At 50.9% G+C, this 17,845-nt stretch overlaps 1 protein-coding gene across 1 annotated transcript in view; it reads left to right on the forward strand.

Moving 5' to 3' along the window:
• KCNQ3 (potassium voltage-gated channel subfamily Q member 3) overlaps positions 1-3,830 on the forward strand; it is a 169,114-nt gene extending 165,284 nt beyond the window's left edge. Inside the window, exon 15 of the mRNA XM_080646579.1 lies at positions 472-3,830. Within this exon, the coding sequence (XP_080502705.1) occupies positions 472-1,164 (693 nt within the window). The 3' untranslated portion in view covers positions 1,165-3,830. The remainder of the gene's footprint in view (positions 1-471) is intronic.
• Positions 3,831-17,845: the final 14,015 nt, after the last annotated feature.

The following is a 17,845-nucleotide window of genomic DNA, read 5'->3' on the forward strand; positions in this document are numbered from 1 at the left end:
TGCGGCCCGCCGAGGACATTGATCCGGCCCACCGGGTGCCACTGCCTGTCCCGCTTAGCAGCCGACTCGTCCCGGGCCCGCAGTGCGCATAGGAATGTGTTCATAGTTGTTTTTTTTTAAACTATACTCCGGCCCTCCAACGGTCTGAGGGACAGTGAACTGGCCCCCTGTTTAACAAGTTTGAGGACCCCTGGTCTAAGGGAACGTTTGCAAATCAAGGACTCCCACTCCTCAACCCGCAGGGCCGGCCGGAGCCCGGCCCCTTCTGCTCCCGGGGAGAGGGGAGGCCTGTAGCACCTGTCCTCGCAGCTCCGCCTCCAGCCTTTGCAGGGCTGGGGATGGGGAGGCCGTCAGCATGGGGACTCACAGGGTCCCCCTTCCTTTCCAATAGGTAAGTGCGGCCGTAGCTTCTCCTGACAGGTGACAGGCCCCCGCCCGGGAAAGCAGTGACCCCGCCTCCTTGTGTTGCAGGTGCAGGACATGGGGAGGAAACTGGACTTCCTGGTGGACATGCACATGCAGCACATGGAGAGGCTGCAGGCGCACATCCCCGACTATGACCCGGCCCAGGCGGAGGAGAGAGGGGACCCCCGGGATTCAGAAATGAAAACCATCCTTTGCAACTATTCCGAGATGGGGCCCCCGGACCCCTCCTTCAGCTTCCACCAGGTGCCCGTCAACAAAGTCGGCCCCTATCGGTTCTTTGCCCACGACCCAGTGAGCCTGCCCCGCGGGGGACCCGGATCTGGCAGGGTTCCCGCGACCCTTTCCTCCTCCGCCGTGGAGTATATGGAGAGGCCCACCGTCCTGCCCATCTTGACGCTTTTCCCGTCCCCCGCCGACCCGCACGGCCCGTGCGTGGACCGGGTCTCCCCCCGGCAGAGACGCAGCTTCACGCGGGACAGCGACACGCCCCTGTCCCTGATGTCAGTGGACCACGAGGAGCTGGAGCGGTCTCCCAGTGGCTTCAGCATCTCCCAAGACAGAGACGATGTGTTTGGCCCGGGCGGGGGCTCGAGCTGGATGCGGGAGAAGCGGTACCTGGCCGAGGGCGAGACAGACACGGACACGGACCCCTTCACGCCCAGCAGCTCCATGCCTCTGTCCTCCACGGGGGACGGGATCTCGGATTCCATATGGACCCCATCCAACAAGCCCGTGTAAAGGGGTCCTGGCTGACTCCTTGTAATGTCCACACACTCTGTATAGCTCACTTGCTCTCACGCCTGACACTCACCAGTGTGGTCACCAGTGGCCGCATTCGACGCCTGCATGTGTGTGATGGCCCCCCGCAGGGGCCGCCATGGCCTGTCCTCCCATGCCGCCACCGTGAAGCCGCTTCCTTCAGCATGGTCTGCATGTCCTTGCACTCGCTCAGTGGTCCCACTAACCTCCTCGCGGACACACGCTCACCGGCTCTTCTTCTTTTTGCTCGCGATCAGACCAGCACCAGTACCGGGAGAGGTCGCCCACGAGCTCTGCTCTTCATCTGTCTGTCTGGATGACTGGTTTGGCTTTGAGTTTGGGTTTGGTAAGCAGGGAGGTAGTTTAAGTTCTTCCTCTGGTCACCACCCCTTCCTGTAAAACATGCCGTGGTCTGTCGGCTGGGTTACAAAGCCAGCCAATAGGTTCTCACGTGCCAACGAGGTTGCCTCCTGAGGTAAGATGTCAGGAAAGGAGGGAGATATTCCCACATCTACAAAACCGAGAATCTTCCAAATTATTTTAGTAAGGCCAAGCCTTCTAAAAGCCCTCCCCAGGACCTCGCTTGGTCTGCCATTGTCTAGTGTCGCGCCTCAGTTTCCTCTGTGAAAAATGGTGGTTGTCCCAGGGTAGCATTTTGGATGAGTTATGCGTTGGCGGGGAGAAAACACACACACAGAGACATTTAAAAAGTTCCCAATCCCTGTAGCCAAAGATGGTGACGTTGATCAGAAGTGGGGTGCCCCTCTGCACAGCAGCTAAGTTCAGTGCCTTCAAAATGAGGTTCCCACTCACATCCTCCCCACGAGAACACTCATCTCCAGTGGAAACCGGAGTCAAAGGGCACACGGACTGCCTGGTCCACATCTCTTTGTAAAACTGCGAACCCTTTGGCTCAGCTCAAGTGACAAGCCCGGGGCCACGCCGTTGTCCCCGGAGAGCTGGACCCAGAGGCCAGTCCGCTGACTCACCCTTCCCTGGGCCCCTCTGGCCGCACCACTCTGCCCCTCGTGCAGTGGGACCCAGAAATTGTGCCAAGACGCCTGTACTCCGTGTCGTGTGCAGAGCACTTACCACACAGTTTATCCGGGAGGAGGGGGTTGTCTGCTCTCATTTGCCAAATATGCTTCCTGATGCGTTGAATTTGGGATCCAGAAGAAAAAAAAAAAAATAGTACAAGCAAGCTACTTGGAATAGTAATATGCAGGCGGGCAATATTTCCAGAACCATCCCTTTGCACTCCTGCAGACTTTCCAAACCACTCCTACCCACGAGACAGTGGTGGTGTCAGCCCCCAGCCTTCAGAGCACTGCTCCCCTGTATGCGTCTCCCCATTAGTCACAGGCCTGATGGGCTTAAGAGGCTGTGGCCTCTTATGAGATGCCGCGACTCTCTGAAACGCTGTGATGGAAAAGGTTTCTGGGAGGTTTGGGCTGAATTAGCTAAATGACGGTCCTGCAGTATTATTGCCTCACCCTTTTCGCACATCTCAGCACTGGTTGAGGATGGTCACCATGGAGACCATCAAGATGATTGAAATGGCGTAAACCCATGTCTGCATGTAAGTGCCACTGATGTCCTCCCTCACCGTCTTGTCAAGAGCCGTCAGAGCCATGGCAGATACCTGGTTGACGCTGTCATCATTACCCGACGCAGCGGTCTTAGTTCTGCGGGAGAGAGGAGCTACTCCTCACAGTTCGGTTTCTGTCAACAGGTGCCGCCCACGAGGCTTAGCATACAGGGATCATGCAGGGCTGCTGCCTGACTCTAGGAAGTCACAACCAAAGCCTGGAGTCCCTGGCCAAGGGCAGGCATGGTGACAGGTAGAAAGGGCGTTTTACATGGCGAGTACTCTGAATGGGTGGGTGTTGACCGTGAAGTCTGAGGTGGGAAATACACAAGAATGAGCACACACATCGGATATGAAACCCCTTCCCAGATGGTTTGCCTTTGACCTTGCAGCAATCTGAAGGGCAAAGGGCGTGGATCACTGGGCCGTCTTCTCAGCTCCCCTCAACATGCCTGGCAGTGTCGTTGGAGTTGACACTGGAAACCCTAAGCCCCTTCCTTAGGGCTCGGTTCTTGATTCTGCCCTCCTGGGATCTCTCACCAGAAACGATGGAGCCACTCACCATCTCACATGTTCCTGTGTTCTTTTTTATGTATGAGTTACTTGAAACAAAAAAAAATGGAGAATGAATCAAACAATCCATATAGGCACCAATTGTTTTCCCTAACTTATTAATATTCTTGAAGAACCTACTAAGCTTAGTACCTTACAAATAGATCGTTTTCCGGGAACTCAGTGGAGTTCTCAGCTGGAAGAGTGGGACTTCTCATCCTCAAGCTAACAGATAATTCCCATGGGCCCAAGGTTAGAGGACTGCCTGGGGCTCTTTCAGCAGCTTACAACGGATGGAGCTTGTTCTATTTCCCAAAGCGCTGGCGGCCAGGCCAGCTTCCCTGCTGGCTCCTAAGGCTGGGATGACAGGGGCTGGGTTTGTGCTCCTCACTACCAGCTCTCCTACATGTGGATGTTGCCATTATCAGTGCAGACAAAGACCAAGTACATTTTTCATGAATGAATAAAGGTCAGACTCTTAAGAGCTATTCTTTCTTTCGCATCTAAAAAAAAAGAAGAAGAAGAAGAAAAATTATCTGGAATATTTTGCTTTGCTATCCTCTTTGAAAAGCAAACCAGACCTGCTCAAGTTGGCTGCCCCTAGGCAATATCACCAACATGGCTGGCGTTGATGAAGCAGAAATTCAAGGTCTAGAATTGAGCATAAGTTACAGGAAGAAGGTGTGTGCTTCCACAAAGATCGTTGTGTCAAAAGAACAGAATGATGGGATAATCCAGCAGCACTGGTTGATAATATGAGGGTTATGCTATTTCAGCTACACCAGTGGTTCTGAAGCTTGCCCAGGAAATGGCAGTTTGGGCAGAATCCCGTGAAATAGTGACCAATTAATTCCATTATAAAAAGTAGGAGTGATTTTTCCCACGTAAAACTGTGACCTCATTACATATTCCGTCTCTGTGTGTCGCAATATGACTCATGAGAACGTTAAGAGGTCATGCTTTAACAGGATCAAAATGAAGGAGAGAAATCTACTTTCTCAGCATCAGGTGAAAGGGATGTCATTGGGCTGAGAAGAAAGTACTTGATACCAAGTGTGAGTTCTGACTATCAAATACCGGCACACGAGGAAACACACAAATATCTTTTGTTAATTGTGAGAGAAAGAAACAACAACAAAACCCACCCCGAATTGAAAGTTTCTATTCACTAACTGCTTTTCCTGGGAACTGAGCTTAGATTTATTAGACATGACATTGATATTACGAAGCTCTGGTTTTCATTAAAAAAAAACAAAAACTAGAAAACCCCAAGGTATACTGTAGTTCAAAATTAGCTAATTAATTGACAGTTGTGCATTATGCCTTGCCTATTTGGTGCCAGGCAGTTCCTGGACACTGTAAATTGAAAGAATAATTACTTGTAGGAAATCCTAACATAACAGGATCTACTCATAATTTGCCAAGACCATTCTCATAATTTGATGCCACTTTAATGACTGTAATAAAAACATTTATTTATTAATTTACAAGATTTATTAAGCTGTCTGCTGGGCTCTAGGCAATGCACTTGAAATTCAGAACTACGAAAACCACAGTTCCTGCCATCAAAAGGCTAGGAACTTGGTGGCCTCAAATATTGGAAATCCCTTCAAAGTATGTGTACCACCAACGGCAAGTCTCTGATTTCATCCCTGATGACCACTCTATACAGACAGGAATGTTTCCTAGCTTGGAGTCACTGGGAGAGTGAACATGGAAGAAATTGAGAGCAAAAACTCTGCATCAAAATAGTAATGGCCCCATCAACTCAGAGAAGGCTGAATGGATTGGGGACTTTGAGTTTGGGTTCAATGCTTTGGACTTTACAGCTCCAGATAAGCATACATGAAGAAGGTTCTAGAGTACCTTGGAAGGTTCTTGGGGGGCTCTAGGGGGAACAGGTTTCTCCTCTCTAAATCCCTATGAGGATTGAGTTCTGGCAAGTCACTCAGCTACTTTAACTGTGTTGACCAAGAGAAGCATATGGTACAGGCCCAAGACACAGCATCCGTTACAAGAGAAAGGTAGGACCACCTGAGGGGTCTGCTGATCAGAGTCTTCTGGGGCAAGAGAAGAAATTTATCCAGAGTGCCGAGAAGCCGACTGCACTTTGGAAAGTGCCGCCAAGCACACGCCAGGCTTCCCCCAGAAGATACCACGTAGCTGGTCTTTGTATTCCATGATTATGCTTCCGAGGCATCTAGAACCAAGTCCTCTTAGCCTCCACGTAGCACATAAGTTTCAGGGGAAAATAAGTTAAAATGAGCTCTAGATACAAATCACCTGAGTGTGACTTACAATGAAGCAGTCAAAAGCCTAGCCCAGTGCTTGGGAATATATTTGTCTCCTCTTGGACTTGTCAAACGAACGAAAGTTTGATGCCGAAGAGGAAGGAAAAGTGAGCATGTTCTTTTTCAATGTTCCATTCTCCTCTGCCCGCAAGACGGAGGCCAGGGAAGGGGAAACTGACCCTAAGCTCTTTTTATGAGTTGCCATCGATGTAATGATTTTCTCTCTTGACTTCATGCAATCCTCATTGCAGCCCATGGGGGGGGGAGGGGTGTGGTCTCCATCCTATAGATGAGGAAACTGAAGGAGACCGGGAAAATACCTTGCCAGAGCTCACTCATTGTAAGAGTAGATCTGGGACCGTAATCAAAACCCATGTAGCTCCAAAGCTCCTTCTCCCCCAGCCAAGTCTCCCAGGAAAAGCTGCCAGACCTTGCCCTGTGGTCCTTCTCCATACCTTGCCTTCCTCTGCCCGGTCAGCTTTATCGTAAAAGGACCACAGACCCATTGCTTCCCTGGAGAAAAGAGAGATTCCTGCATTGGTTGCTCCACTTGGGTATTCAGCGGGTCCTGCCTGTTCCTTTGAGCTGTCAGTGGCAGAAAATGATGCCACATAAATTATTCATCTGGTTCGTGTTGGAATCCATCAGCTCTTAGAGTATGGTGTGGCTGCAGATAATTCCCTGAGCACCCCTTGTTTTCGGTCCCCAAGGATCTCCTGTCATTGTTCTAACCAAACAAGGTCAACTGTCCCTCCTAACTCAGTCTTGTGTGTAGACTGTACCTTATGTCATGTCTTTGAAAACCTGCAGAAACAGGTGAATCTTCAGAAACACTCTGCGTCTCTCTTTCTTGATGGGAAAAGATCAAGGTTCCCAGTAGAAGCCAAGCTGATCTGGGAACGGGGCCACCTTTCCCCTCTGCGTACTTTTCAAGGGAGGGGAGAGCAGCCCACCTTCCACCCACGAGGGTTGTGTCCAGGTGGGAGGCCAGGTTCCACGTCTGGTGGGGTCACTTTATCAGGTGTCAGAGGGTTTGCTGCTGGAGACAAGAGGCAGCCTCCATCTTGAAAATCACCGGAGAAAGATGGGCCAACACATCAGATTTGTCCATCATTCCATTTTAATGAGAAAAATGCTCTCTGTGGCTTCCGATGTGACATGGCTGTTCTTTTTTTTTTCTCTTTCTAATGTAGCAGTGAGGGAAACAGAGACCCACTGTGTTTGATTTGGCATTGTATTTTCTTTAACCCCCTTTTACGGCCTAGAAATCTGGTGCCTTGCTCCCTGAAATTGTCTCCATGCTATGAGTACGCTTTCTTCACCTTCTGGCTTACACGGGAACATTCCACAAGTGGCCTTTAGTGCTCTTTATAATATCATTTCCTATGATTTTTAAACTGTACGTGTACTTTATATTCTGGCTCCGTCCAATATTTGAACAACTTTAATAGGTTGATTTCCATATATTATGCAAATAATTCTTACCTGATTTTTTATGTTCTCTCTTAAAACAAGTAAATACTGCACCACTTATTAATAAATAGACATTTCAATGATTATGTGGCGGAGTGTTATTTGCTTCGATGATGACAGAGTGACAAAAGACAATTTGCTATTGGTTGCAGGTGGGGGCAATGAGGGAGACTTGAGTATATCTGTAAGACGTGAGGAAAGAAGCAGTTGAGAGGGAGAGAATAAACAAGAAGGAAACATTGATGGAGTGAAGACCCAGAGGAAGAAGGCGGTTGAATGCTCCTAGCCATGAAGAGCGCGCTGTGTGGATTGCTCATTTCCTTGGAAACAGCCACAGTGCAGGCTGTGGACATACAGGGTTTAATAAAACGTTATCCAATTATCACAGTTTTAAGACATTACTACTCCCACTTTACAGATGAGGAAATCGAGGCCCAGAAACATCAAAGCACCTGCCCAACGCCAGACACTAATAAGTGGAAGAGTCACAAACAGACCCAGGCCCTCCTGCCCCTGAGCCGCATGTGACTTCCTTTGGAGAAGCCCCCCTCCACCCCAACCACAGAGGAGGAAGGCAGGGTGACTCAGAGACAGAGTCACAGGAGGACATTGCGAAGGTCCTATCAGATCGCCTCTCCTTGGTCAGTGTAACAGGAGGGGATGTTTTCTCATGAGAGGGTGAGTTAGGGTGGGGACCTCAGGGCGTTCCTTAGCATGGTTGTGACTTAATTTATCACCTGTAAAGTGGGGAGAGTACTGTCTACTTTGAACGGTCGTTGTCTGGGTTGATGTGAGTAGAGAACTTAGGATCCAGCACACAGCACGTGCTCAGTGAGTAACAGCTTCCGACCTTACCCTGTTTCCACAGGCCAGGGCTCCACAGGAAGAGAGACAGGTGCTGTGTGCAGGGTTTATTTGGGAAATGACCTCAGGAAATGCAACTGAGATAGTAAGGAGCATGGGGGAGAGGCCATTAAAGAGTGGGCTCAATCCACCGGGAACCCTCTAAGGACCCCATAAATGCACCGCGGAGTTGTTCCACCTTGGGGCAGGAGTCTGGGCCACTCATCCGTCACTCCTGCTCTTCTTGGGTTGAGGGTGGCCCCAGCGCTTTAAATGCCTTACTCTGACAAGTTTCCCTGTGCGACAGTCAAGCCAGCTCTAAGGAACAGGAAGGCACGGCCAGTGGTGATGGCGGCTGTCAGTTCACCTAGCACAGTGGTCGGCAAACTGCGGCTCGCGAGCCGCGGTTTGCCGCTCTGTTGACTAATGAGTTTGCCAACCACTGGGATAGGGGCTTAATCACAAGGAACAACAATAGCCTGTAATTATTGGAATCGAGAATCTAGGTCAGTGGTCAGCAAACTCATTAGTCAACAGAGCGGCAAACCGCGGCTCGCGAGCCACAGTTTGCCAACCACTGACCTAGCGCAACTGCAGGTGAACTCAGGTGGGGGAGGGCATTCGGGGTCGGGTATCATCAGCATCTGGCACCTGAGCCCACTTGAAATCCCTGCATTCACAAAGGTAAACAAAACTGGCCAGGTTGCCCCAATTCACGCTCTAAGTCAAAGCCAGCACTGGGCCGCAGAGCCATGATGCCCGTGGGCATGGCTCATGGTGAAAACTGTGCTTCAGCCTCTAGGAACCCAAGCAGATGATGCTCTTCTGATACAAGGTCATGATCCAGCTCCAGGGCCCACATCTGTCATCACTAAGCCCGTGGCTGACTTTGCAATGATGAGCAGAGCATCCACTCCGCAAACAATTATTCCTCCCCCAACCAAACTCCCCCGCCCCGGTCTCCTCCGTATGACAGACAGAGAAAGAGCCTAAAGGTTATATTCCTGAGAAAATCCCTTCCCATCTGCACAAACGGAGCAAGCCCATTCACAGCCTCCAGTCCCAGATACCCCTGGGACAGTCATTGTTCCCAATAATGTCCGATTCCAACAATGAGCCTGCGCATCCAGGTGACCTGGGACCCAGTGGCTTCCCCCGGAGACGTGTAAGGTGTCTCCCCTGAGGAATGACCCCATTGTCCTTGTGCCCTGCCTCCACCTGGAATATGGAAACGTGCCCAGCAGTGTACCTCCTGGCCCTGGCAGGTCAGCCTCAGGCCAGGGGAGTCAGCAGAGAGGAGAGGAGGAAGAGACACAATTAGAAGAGGGCCAGGACAGGTCCCGAAAGGCCTCGTGGGCCATTACAAGGACATTTGCTTTGACTCTGAGTCAGACAGGAAGTCACCGCAAGGCCTTGAGCAGAGGGGGTGACAAGATCTGATCTTTGCTAACAGGGTTCTCTGGCTTTTGTGTTGAGACGCTGCAGGAGGCGAGGACAGAAGCAGAGAGGTTGTCAGGAGTGGTATTGTCACTGACAAACCCATGCAGGTGAAAAGCAGATGGTTGCCTGGGGCTGGGAGTCGGGCGGGAGGTGGGGGGCGGGGGGCGGGGAGGGCGGGGTGTTGGTGGTGGAAGGACTGACTGTAAATGAGCACGGAGATCCCACCGGATGGCAAAAATATTCTCAAACTAGACTGTGGCAATGGTTGTCCAACTTGTCAACTTTAAAAAGTAATTGAATTACAATGAGATTAGTTAACAGGATATAAATTACACCTCAACACAGTTGTTTAAGAGAAGATCTCACCTGGCCAGCATGGCTCAGTGGTTGAGTGCGGGAATCACAGTTCGATTCCCGGTCAGAGCACATACCCGGGTTGCGGCCAGCCACAGTCCCCAGTGGGGGGCATGTAGGAGGCAGCTGATCAGTGATTCTGTCTCATCATTGATGTTTCTATCTTTCTCTCCCTCTTCCTTCCTCTCTGAAATCAATAAAACTATATTGAAAAAAAAAAATCTCTATGGCTGATATAAGGTACCAAGAGTGGTAGCAGGTGACAAGTTAGCAAGAATTTCAGAAGCCCAAACAAGAAAGACCCACCTTGAACTTGGGTGGTACAAGCAGAAGGAATCCGACTGTGCAGGTTCTTCTAGACCCAGGGGTGGCAAACGTTTTCTGTAAAGGGCCAGAGCGTCAGTATCTGAGGCTTTGCGGGCCATGAGGTGTCTGTCCCAACTACTCAACTGGGCTGTGGTAGCACAAACAGCCTCGGAGAACACAGAAGAATGGGCGCGGCAATGTGCCAATAAAACTTTATTTATAAACATTGGAATTGGAATTTCAGATCATTTTTACGTGTCACAAAATACTGTTCTTTTTATGTTTTCGACCTAAACCCATTTGAGCCATGAACACAGGCGCCGCCCCTGCTCCGGGCACCTGCCAAAAGGGACGGGCGCTGCCTCCGCCCACACGCCAGGGGCCGCTTGGCTCCCAGACCTTTCCGACGGGAAGGGGAAATCATCGCTCAGAGATCCTGCCTGCTCCTCCAGTTCACATAATTACCGTCAGGAGCATGTTCCCAGCCCACTCTGAATCGCTGCTTTGTCATTCTGCTCACGATTCTATTCAGCTCCTAGCACCGCATTTTTCTCCAATGAAGTTGATCCTGTTTCACCTCCCTGAATTCTTGGTAGGACTATTATTGCACCCCCCCCCCCCCCCGCAGGACTTAAAGCAAAATTATCAAGGCTGTCCCCACCCCCGCCTGCTGTATCTTTCACTAAGAACTCATATAAACCCACAGCTCTGCCTGAGCTGCTAATCTCTCTGGCTGCTGAAACCCTTTGAAGCCGCTGATCCTGCTCAGGAGACAGGTAAGTCATACTCTAAAGCCCTCCAGCTTCCTCTCCTCCCCGAAGCGTGGAGCCAGCGAAGAATGCATCTGCCATCGACCCCAACTCTGGGCTCCTGGATGCTGAGAGATGAGCGGGAGATCTGGGCATTTCTGTCACCCAGTATCCACGTGGCACTTGTCTGAGCCTTCGTTTCCTCAAACTAGAAAATAAGGGTAATCAGCCCGGCCGGCAAGGCTCAGTGGTTGAGGGTCAACCTATGACCCAGGAGGTCACAGTTCGATTCCCAGGCAGGGCACCTGCCCGAGCTGCGGGCTCGATCCCCAGTGTGGGGAGTGCAGGAGGCAGCCGATCCACAATTCTCTCTCATCATTGATGTTTCTCTCTCTCTCTCTCTCTCTCTCTCTCTCTCTCTCTCTCTCTCTCTATCTCTCTCTCTCTCTCTCTCCCCTTTTCTCTCTAAAGTCAATAAAAATATTTTTAAAAATAAAATAAGGATAATCACAACCAAGTAGGGTTGCCTCGGGGACCAGTGGGAGGCCACGTGGAAAGTTCCTGGCACATCAGATGGTCAACGAATATTTGACTCTTCACCTCGTTTTCTGCATCAGCTATTTTTGGGAAGGCAGAACTATTGCTGGAAAGGGGGCTGGCCCCGCCGGGTCTGCCTGGGGCAGGAAGGATCTCCGCACAGCAGGAATCTAGGTGGCTTTGGAAGTCTGTTTTTTAAAGCTGGGCACAGTGAAACTGAAACGGTGAAACGGTGAAACGGGGAAGGGCCAGGATAGAAGAAGCGACAGGAGAGCCCAGGCCGGGCGGCTCTGGCTCCCCGGCCGTCAGAGAGCAGGGGGCCTTGGAGGCAGGTTCAGGGGGTGAGCCCTGGGCGAGCGGCCGCCGCCCATTGCTCTCCTGGTTGCAAGTCTCCGGGGGTCCCTTAGAGTTTAGGAGATGCAGCCTGTGGGGGCAGGTGAGGGGGAGAGGGATGGTGCTGGGTCCTCCGTCCTGGGCTTTTCAGGGTGGGGATGTCGGCAGAATATTCCAGGTGTGCCCTTCAGGGTCGTGTTCTCCGCTGATTGGTCAGCACCGGGGTGGTCATTAGTCATTGCAGCTGGTCCTGGCCTCGCCCTCCTGGATTGGCTACTTCTCTGAGCCTGGGGCTGACATACAGCTGAGGCCTGGATGTTAGCTCCGGGAAGGTGACCTTCCGGATGTGGCTGTAAATTGCTCGGCCCGTGTGTTCAGCCACCTGCCTCAGTTTCCCCAATCCACCTGGCAAGGAATGTCCCTAGCTTCTTCCTATGCTGCCTCAGAGCCCTTTAGTGTTGTCTGCCACGCCTGAGGGTGCAGTGTGGGCTGCCACTTGCCTGTGGAAGGACCCTGGGCCAGTTGTCTGGCACCCTGGGCCCCCTGGGTCCCCCTCAGGAGGAGGGAGCTGATACGTAGGCTGGAGGCGGCTGCATGAACCGACCAGGGTCATGAACTGAGAGCAGTAGCTCTCCCCGTGGCGGCCCCAGCGAGATGGGACTTGGGTGTGAGTCCCCTCTCCACTGAGTCTCTGTCTGATGGACACCTTCCCTCGGCCGCACAGTGCGGGGAGGAAGGCGGGGTCCTCGGCAGCTGAAAGGAACCGTGGCTGACGGCCACCCCTGTGAACGGGAAGTAATGCAATGTGAAGCTCCAGGGCTGTTGCCCCCCCAAAAAAACAGGGACCTACTGTGAATTCATTTCATCAGAATTCGGGGCCGATTCTTGGCTCCTCGGTCACAACAGCACTTCGCAGCTCTTCTTCGGGGAGTGTGACTGAATTCCTAGCTCGGTCCAGCCACCAAAAGGCTTTGCAATAATAATTCCGTTTGTCCTCAACGTCAGACCCATTCCTGGCCATCCTAGATGGCGTTTCGATGGGCGGGGGATAGAGTGAAATGTGGGGGGAAAGGACACAGACTTTAGCATCTGAGGGACCTCAGTTCAAATACCACGTGTCCCACGTAGGAGCCCTGTAACCAGGGTGCTTCCCCCTGGTCTCTGGGTTCTTCTCTGATGTAATCGGAATCTCATGTCTCTCTCAGAGGATGATTGAAAAGGTGAAATGACAGAGACGAAGCGGGGAGGGGAGGGGAGAAGAAAATAAGAGATGATGCATAAAGTGAAGGCTGTAAATTATACTGTTGGAGAGTTTCCCCCACACTCTTAGGTTCGGGGACTGGGGCCCTGCAAATTCAACTGGCAAAAGACAGGGTTACAGCACAAAAACACTTAAAGCTCTTGTCCAGCGTGACATCCCGACGAGACACCAGTCCTGATCTACCAATAATTAAAAAGCAACTTAAGTGTTTATTAGGATCTTTCAACAGAATTCCAAAGGTGGGTCCATCCAGGTGGACAGCGGAACTTCTTAAAAGATGTTCTTAATCTGCCACGAAGATGCTCAGTTCTTAAGTCGCTTTCCTCAACCCCACGTCCTCTGCACTTTCCTCCCCCTCCCCAATTCGCCTTCCAGATCTATTTCATTCTCCACCAATGGCAAGTGCCTGCTCTTTTCAAATCACGGCTGAGCAGGCTAGGTGCTAAATGGGAATTACACGAATACTGACACGCAGAGATTCTGTGGTTGTTAAGCGATGATATGCGTCAGACAGCATTTTGTGTGGTGTCTGGCACCCAGACAGCACTCAGCAAATTGTCACCATTATTCGTATTAGTCTCAGCTCTGCAGCCTTCACTGTCACGCTGATGCTGCACAGCAAGTCCCAGGAGGACCGCGGGGACACACTGCTGCAGCGAAGGCAGGAAGAAAGCCTGAGCACTCACCTACGCTTGTGTGTTAAATGTTTCCTAAGCAGCTGTGATCCTGCATGTGGAGGGTAGTCCCATCTAAACAGCCAGAGAAACCGTGGACTAGACACCAATTCCCCCTTCTGTGCCCAGATCTCCTTCGGTTAGGCGGGGCCGCATGAGCGATTCTGGCGTGGGCTGGAAATAGAAGTGAGTGTGAGCATGTAAGAGTTGGTACACAGGCCCGGTCGGCGGGGCTCAGTGGATAGAGCGTCGGCCTGCCGACTGAAGGGTCCCGGGTTCCATTCTGGTCAAGGGCACATGCCCAGGTTGTGGGCTCGATCCCCAGTTGGGGGCATGTAAGAGGCAGCCAAGCAATGATTCTCTCTCATCATTGATGTTTCTCTCTCTCTCTCCCTCTCCCTTCCTCTCTGACATCAATCAAAACATATTTTTTAAAAAGGAGAGAGAGAGATGATACACAGTCTTCCGGCTCCCTCCTTTCCACAGCACAAAAAGCAGTGGCTAAGGCAGCCGCAGGGACCAGATGGAGAATTACAAGACCATGGAGCCTCCATCAGCCAGGGTCCCCGAGAGACAGAGGGGAGCAGTCTCCCCCCAGTACGCAGCGACTATGGACTACAAATAGGAAATCCGCGTTGGTTACTGAATGCAGCCAGTGAGATTGTGGAGTTCATTTGTTACCTCGGCATAACCTCCCCTATCCTAACTACCGTGAGCCTTTTCAGAATGTATTTCTAATGACTCCCAGGCAGCGTTCTCACGGGCGGTCTGAACCAACGTGGACGGTAAGCCAGCTGGTTTCCCCCAACTGCTTGCTCATTCCCAGGCGGTCCAGGACACCCCAGCATGCCGGGCTTCCTGGTGCACGGCGCCCCGGGGCGGCTGCACGTGGGCCTCGCCTGCGTCCTGTGCCTTTGGAACACAGGTGGGTCTGGTCGGAGTTCAGGAAGTGTCTGGTGTGTGTGCTGAGCTTGGGTATTCGTGGTGCTTTACAGACCGGCAGCCGGCAGCGTTTCAGGCCAGAATCCTCAGTGCGTTCGGCCGAAACGGCAATAATAACGTCCCCGTTTCTGGTTTTGTTTCCTGACTTTTTGCAAGCGAGTACCATTCGCGCAACGGAATTGTCTTCCCCGCCACTGTTCCCGCTCCTGTCCGAACATCGTCTTCTCCTTCCTGGGCCTCGAAATCAGCTCCCTGCTTCTCCTCGTGTCTCTCCACGATCCATTCTGCACTCACCTGCTTGCCTGATCTCCTCATCAATCTCATTATGTCACCTCCCAAGCTCCTCCTTCATTTCCGTCCCCTCCAAACAGTTATCCAATGACCGCCCACTTCTTCTTGGATGGTATCTCACGTCCTTTACCTGATGGGCATGACCCTGCCCCCCATCCCACCCCCCTGCCTCCACGCCTTGGCCACTTCCTGCAACCCCCCACCTCCTTCCTCATTCCCTGAGTCCCATCACCGTTGGCCTCTTGCACTTCTTTAAAGTCACACTCATGTCCATCTCAGACGCTGGGCACCTGCTAGCTGGACACTGAGCAGCCCCTCCGCCAGTTAACCTACTGGCTTACTCTTCCGCCTCAGGTCTCAGCTGGATGTCACCTCCCAGGGAATGAGTTCAGTCACTGAGATTACACCAGGCTCCATTATAAGCCCTCATTGTTCCTAGTAATATCCCGAGTCTTCATGTCCTTGGTGTCTGCCTTCCCACCTGGAATATAAGATCCATAAGGATGGAGTTGGTACCCATTTATCATCATACTACCTTGGCACCTAACTCGCACAATGCCTGTGCAAGCCGAGGTGCTGAACAACGTTATCAATCCTTAGCACTATTCTAGCTACTAGATAAATATTTGAGGACTAAGTGACTGAGCGAACAAACTACGTGTGGGATTTTCAGCAAGCTGCTGCACCGTTCCAGAGCAGAATGTTCTCGTCTTTCACATGAGTATTTTGGGTTCATTCTCTCTGAGGTCATGTCTGGGTGATAATTTTTCTGATGAAAACTCTTTTTATTTTAGTGGCTGCTGTTAAAGGAGAAGCCAAGAAGGAAACGGTCACAGCCTTCCCGCTGACAACAGGTAAACGGGCAGGTGCTTCTCCCGGCTCACTCTGTCTCGGGCAAATTCCTTGGCTTCTCTGAGCCTCATTTTCTCCATCTGTAATGGGGAGTGTGTCTATATTTCAAGCTCTAACAGTCATAGGTACAGTTTCTATGAGTTGCTCATTGCTTTATGGTTCAGGGAACTCCTGGATTCTCGTGATCTCATTAAACCCACAAAGACCCTGACGTTCTATGAGCGATGGAAGATTTCATAATGGGAGGTATTGTAATATGCCGCCATCCATCGCCTTTGAAATAAGTCCATCTTTCTTTGCCTTTTTTTTTTTTTTTTTTTTTTTTTTTCTTTTTTGGTGTCTGGGCAAGATGGTGAATGTATTCCAACATTGAGGACGTTTCTGAGTCAGCGGCTGGGTTTCTGGTTCTTACCTTTTGCTAAATGCACGGGATAAGTTTTTTGTATGCTTTTTGCTTTCGGGGAGTGAGATGGAGATTACTTTTTCTTTTTAAAATTTCACTTACTTTTAATTAGCACATTCCTATGGGTCAAAATGCGAATGGTAGTGTCTAAAGTTGAAATGCTCTCCCAGCCCACCAGAGGGCACCAATTATACCGATTGCTTGTGTCTAAGCAGAGTCATTTTCTTTTCTTTTTTTAAAAAAATGTTTATTGTTGACAGTATTACAGATGTCTCCCATTTTCTCCCTTTTTTGCCCCCCTCCACCCAGCCCTGCCCCACCCCAAGCCTTCTCCATGATATTGTCCGTGTCCAGGGGTTATGCATCCTATATAATAAAAGGCTAATATGCAAATTGACCAAATGGCGGAACGACCGGTCGGTATGACGTGTACTGACCACCAGGGGGCAGACGCTCAATGCAGGAGCTGCCCCCTGGTGGTCAGTGTGCTCCCACAGGGGGAGCGCCGCTCAGCCAGAAGCTGGGCTCACGGCTGGCTAGCGCAGCGGCAGTGACGGGATCCTCTCTCGCTTCGCAGCAGCACTAAGGATGTCCAACTGTGGGGAGTGGGCCTAAGCCATCAGTCAGACATCCCCGGGGGGCTCCTGGACTGCTAGAGGGTACAGGCTGGACTGAGGGACCTCCCCCCCACAACCAGTGCATGAATTTCATGCACTGGGCCTCTAGTATATGTATAAACTAGAGGCCCAATGCATGAAAATTCATGCAAGAGTAGGCCTTCCTTCCCCTGGCTGCTGGCACCAGCTTCCCTCCAGCACCGGGACCCAGGCGGCTTTGCTCCGGCCCCAGCTTCGTCCAGAAGGACGTCTGGTCTAATTAGCACATTACCCTTTTATTATTATAGATGTTCTTCGGTTAATCTCTTCCTGTCCCCTCTCCCCCTGACCCCTACCCTTCCTGCCACTGAGACTTGTTACTGTTTCATGCATCCATACCTCTGGATAGCTTTTGTTCGTGAGTTTATTTTGTTCTTTAGATGTCACTTATAAGCGAGATTATGTGATACTTGTCTTACTCTGACTGGCTTATTTCGCTTAGCATGATAGCCTCCATGCTGCCCCAAAGGGTAAGAGATCCTTCTTTTTTACAGCTAAGCAGAGTAATTTCCAATAAACATGTCCCCTGTTTGAGCCTCCAGTTTCCTCCTCTTTAAATGGTAACAACAATTCTGCTGTCCAACTGATAAAAGGATAAAAAGCGATAAAAATACTAAGCGTGAATAAATATGGAAAGTGCCAATGCCTTCTATTTTAAAGTCACTAGAATGGCGGCCTTTTGATGTAGAGAGAGAGCACTGGTTGTCGATGGTCTGTCTAAGAAATGTATTTGAAAAAGGCTGTGGTATAGCATCCTATTCAGAAACCCCTGCTTTAGGGAGTTCAAGTCACACTTCAAATACCATTATCAAAATCCACCCACGGGCTTGTCAATATAAAAAGGGAGTGGTGGAAATAATTTTCTTCTGGGAAAGCAGTGGTGTTTGAGTCAAGTTCTTGGTCCCAGCCAGTGTGGCTCAGTAGTTGAACATCAACCTATGAACCAGAGGTCCCGGTTCAATTCCCCGTCAGGGCACATGCCCAGGTTGTGGGCTCGATCCCCAGTGTGGGGCGTGCAGGAGGCAGCTGATCAGTGATTCTCTCTCATCATTGATGCTTCTATCTCTCTCTCCCTCTCCCTTCCTCTCTGAAACCAATAAAAATATTATAAATAA

The sequence above is a fragment of the Plecotus auritus genome, assembly GCF_963455305.1.
Source record: "Plecotus auritus genome assembly, chromosome: 11".
NCBI classification, from domain to species: domain Eukaryota; kingdom Metazoa; phylum Chordata; class Mammalia; order Chiroptera; family Vespertilionidae; genus Plecotus; species Plecotus auritus.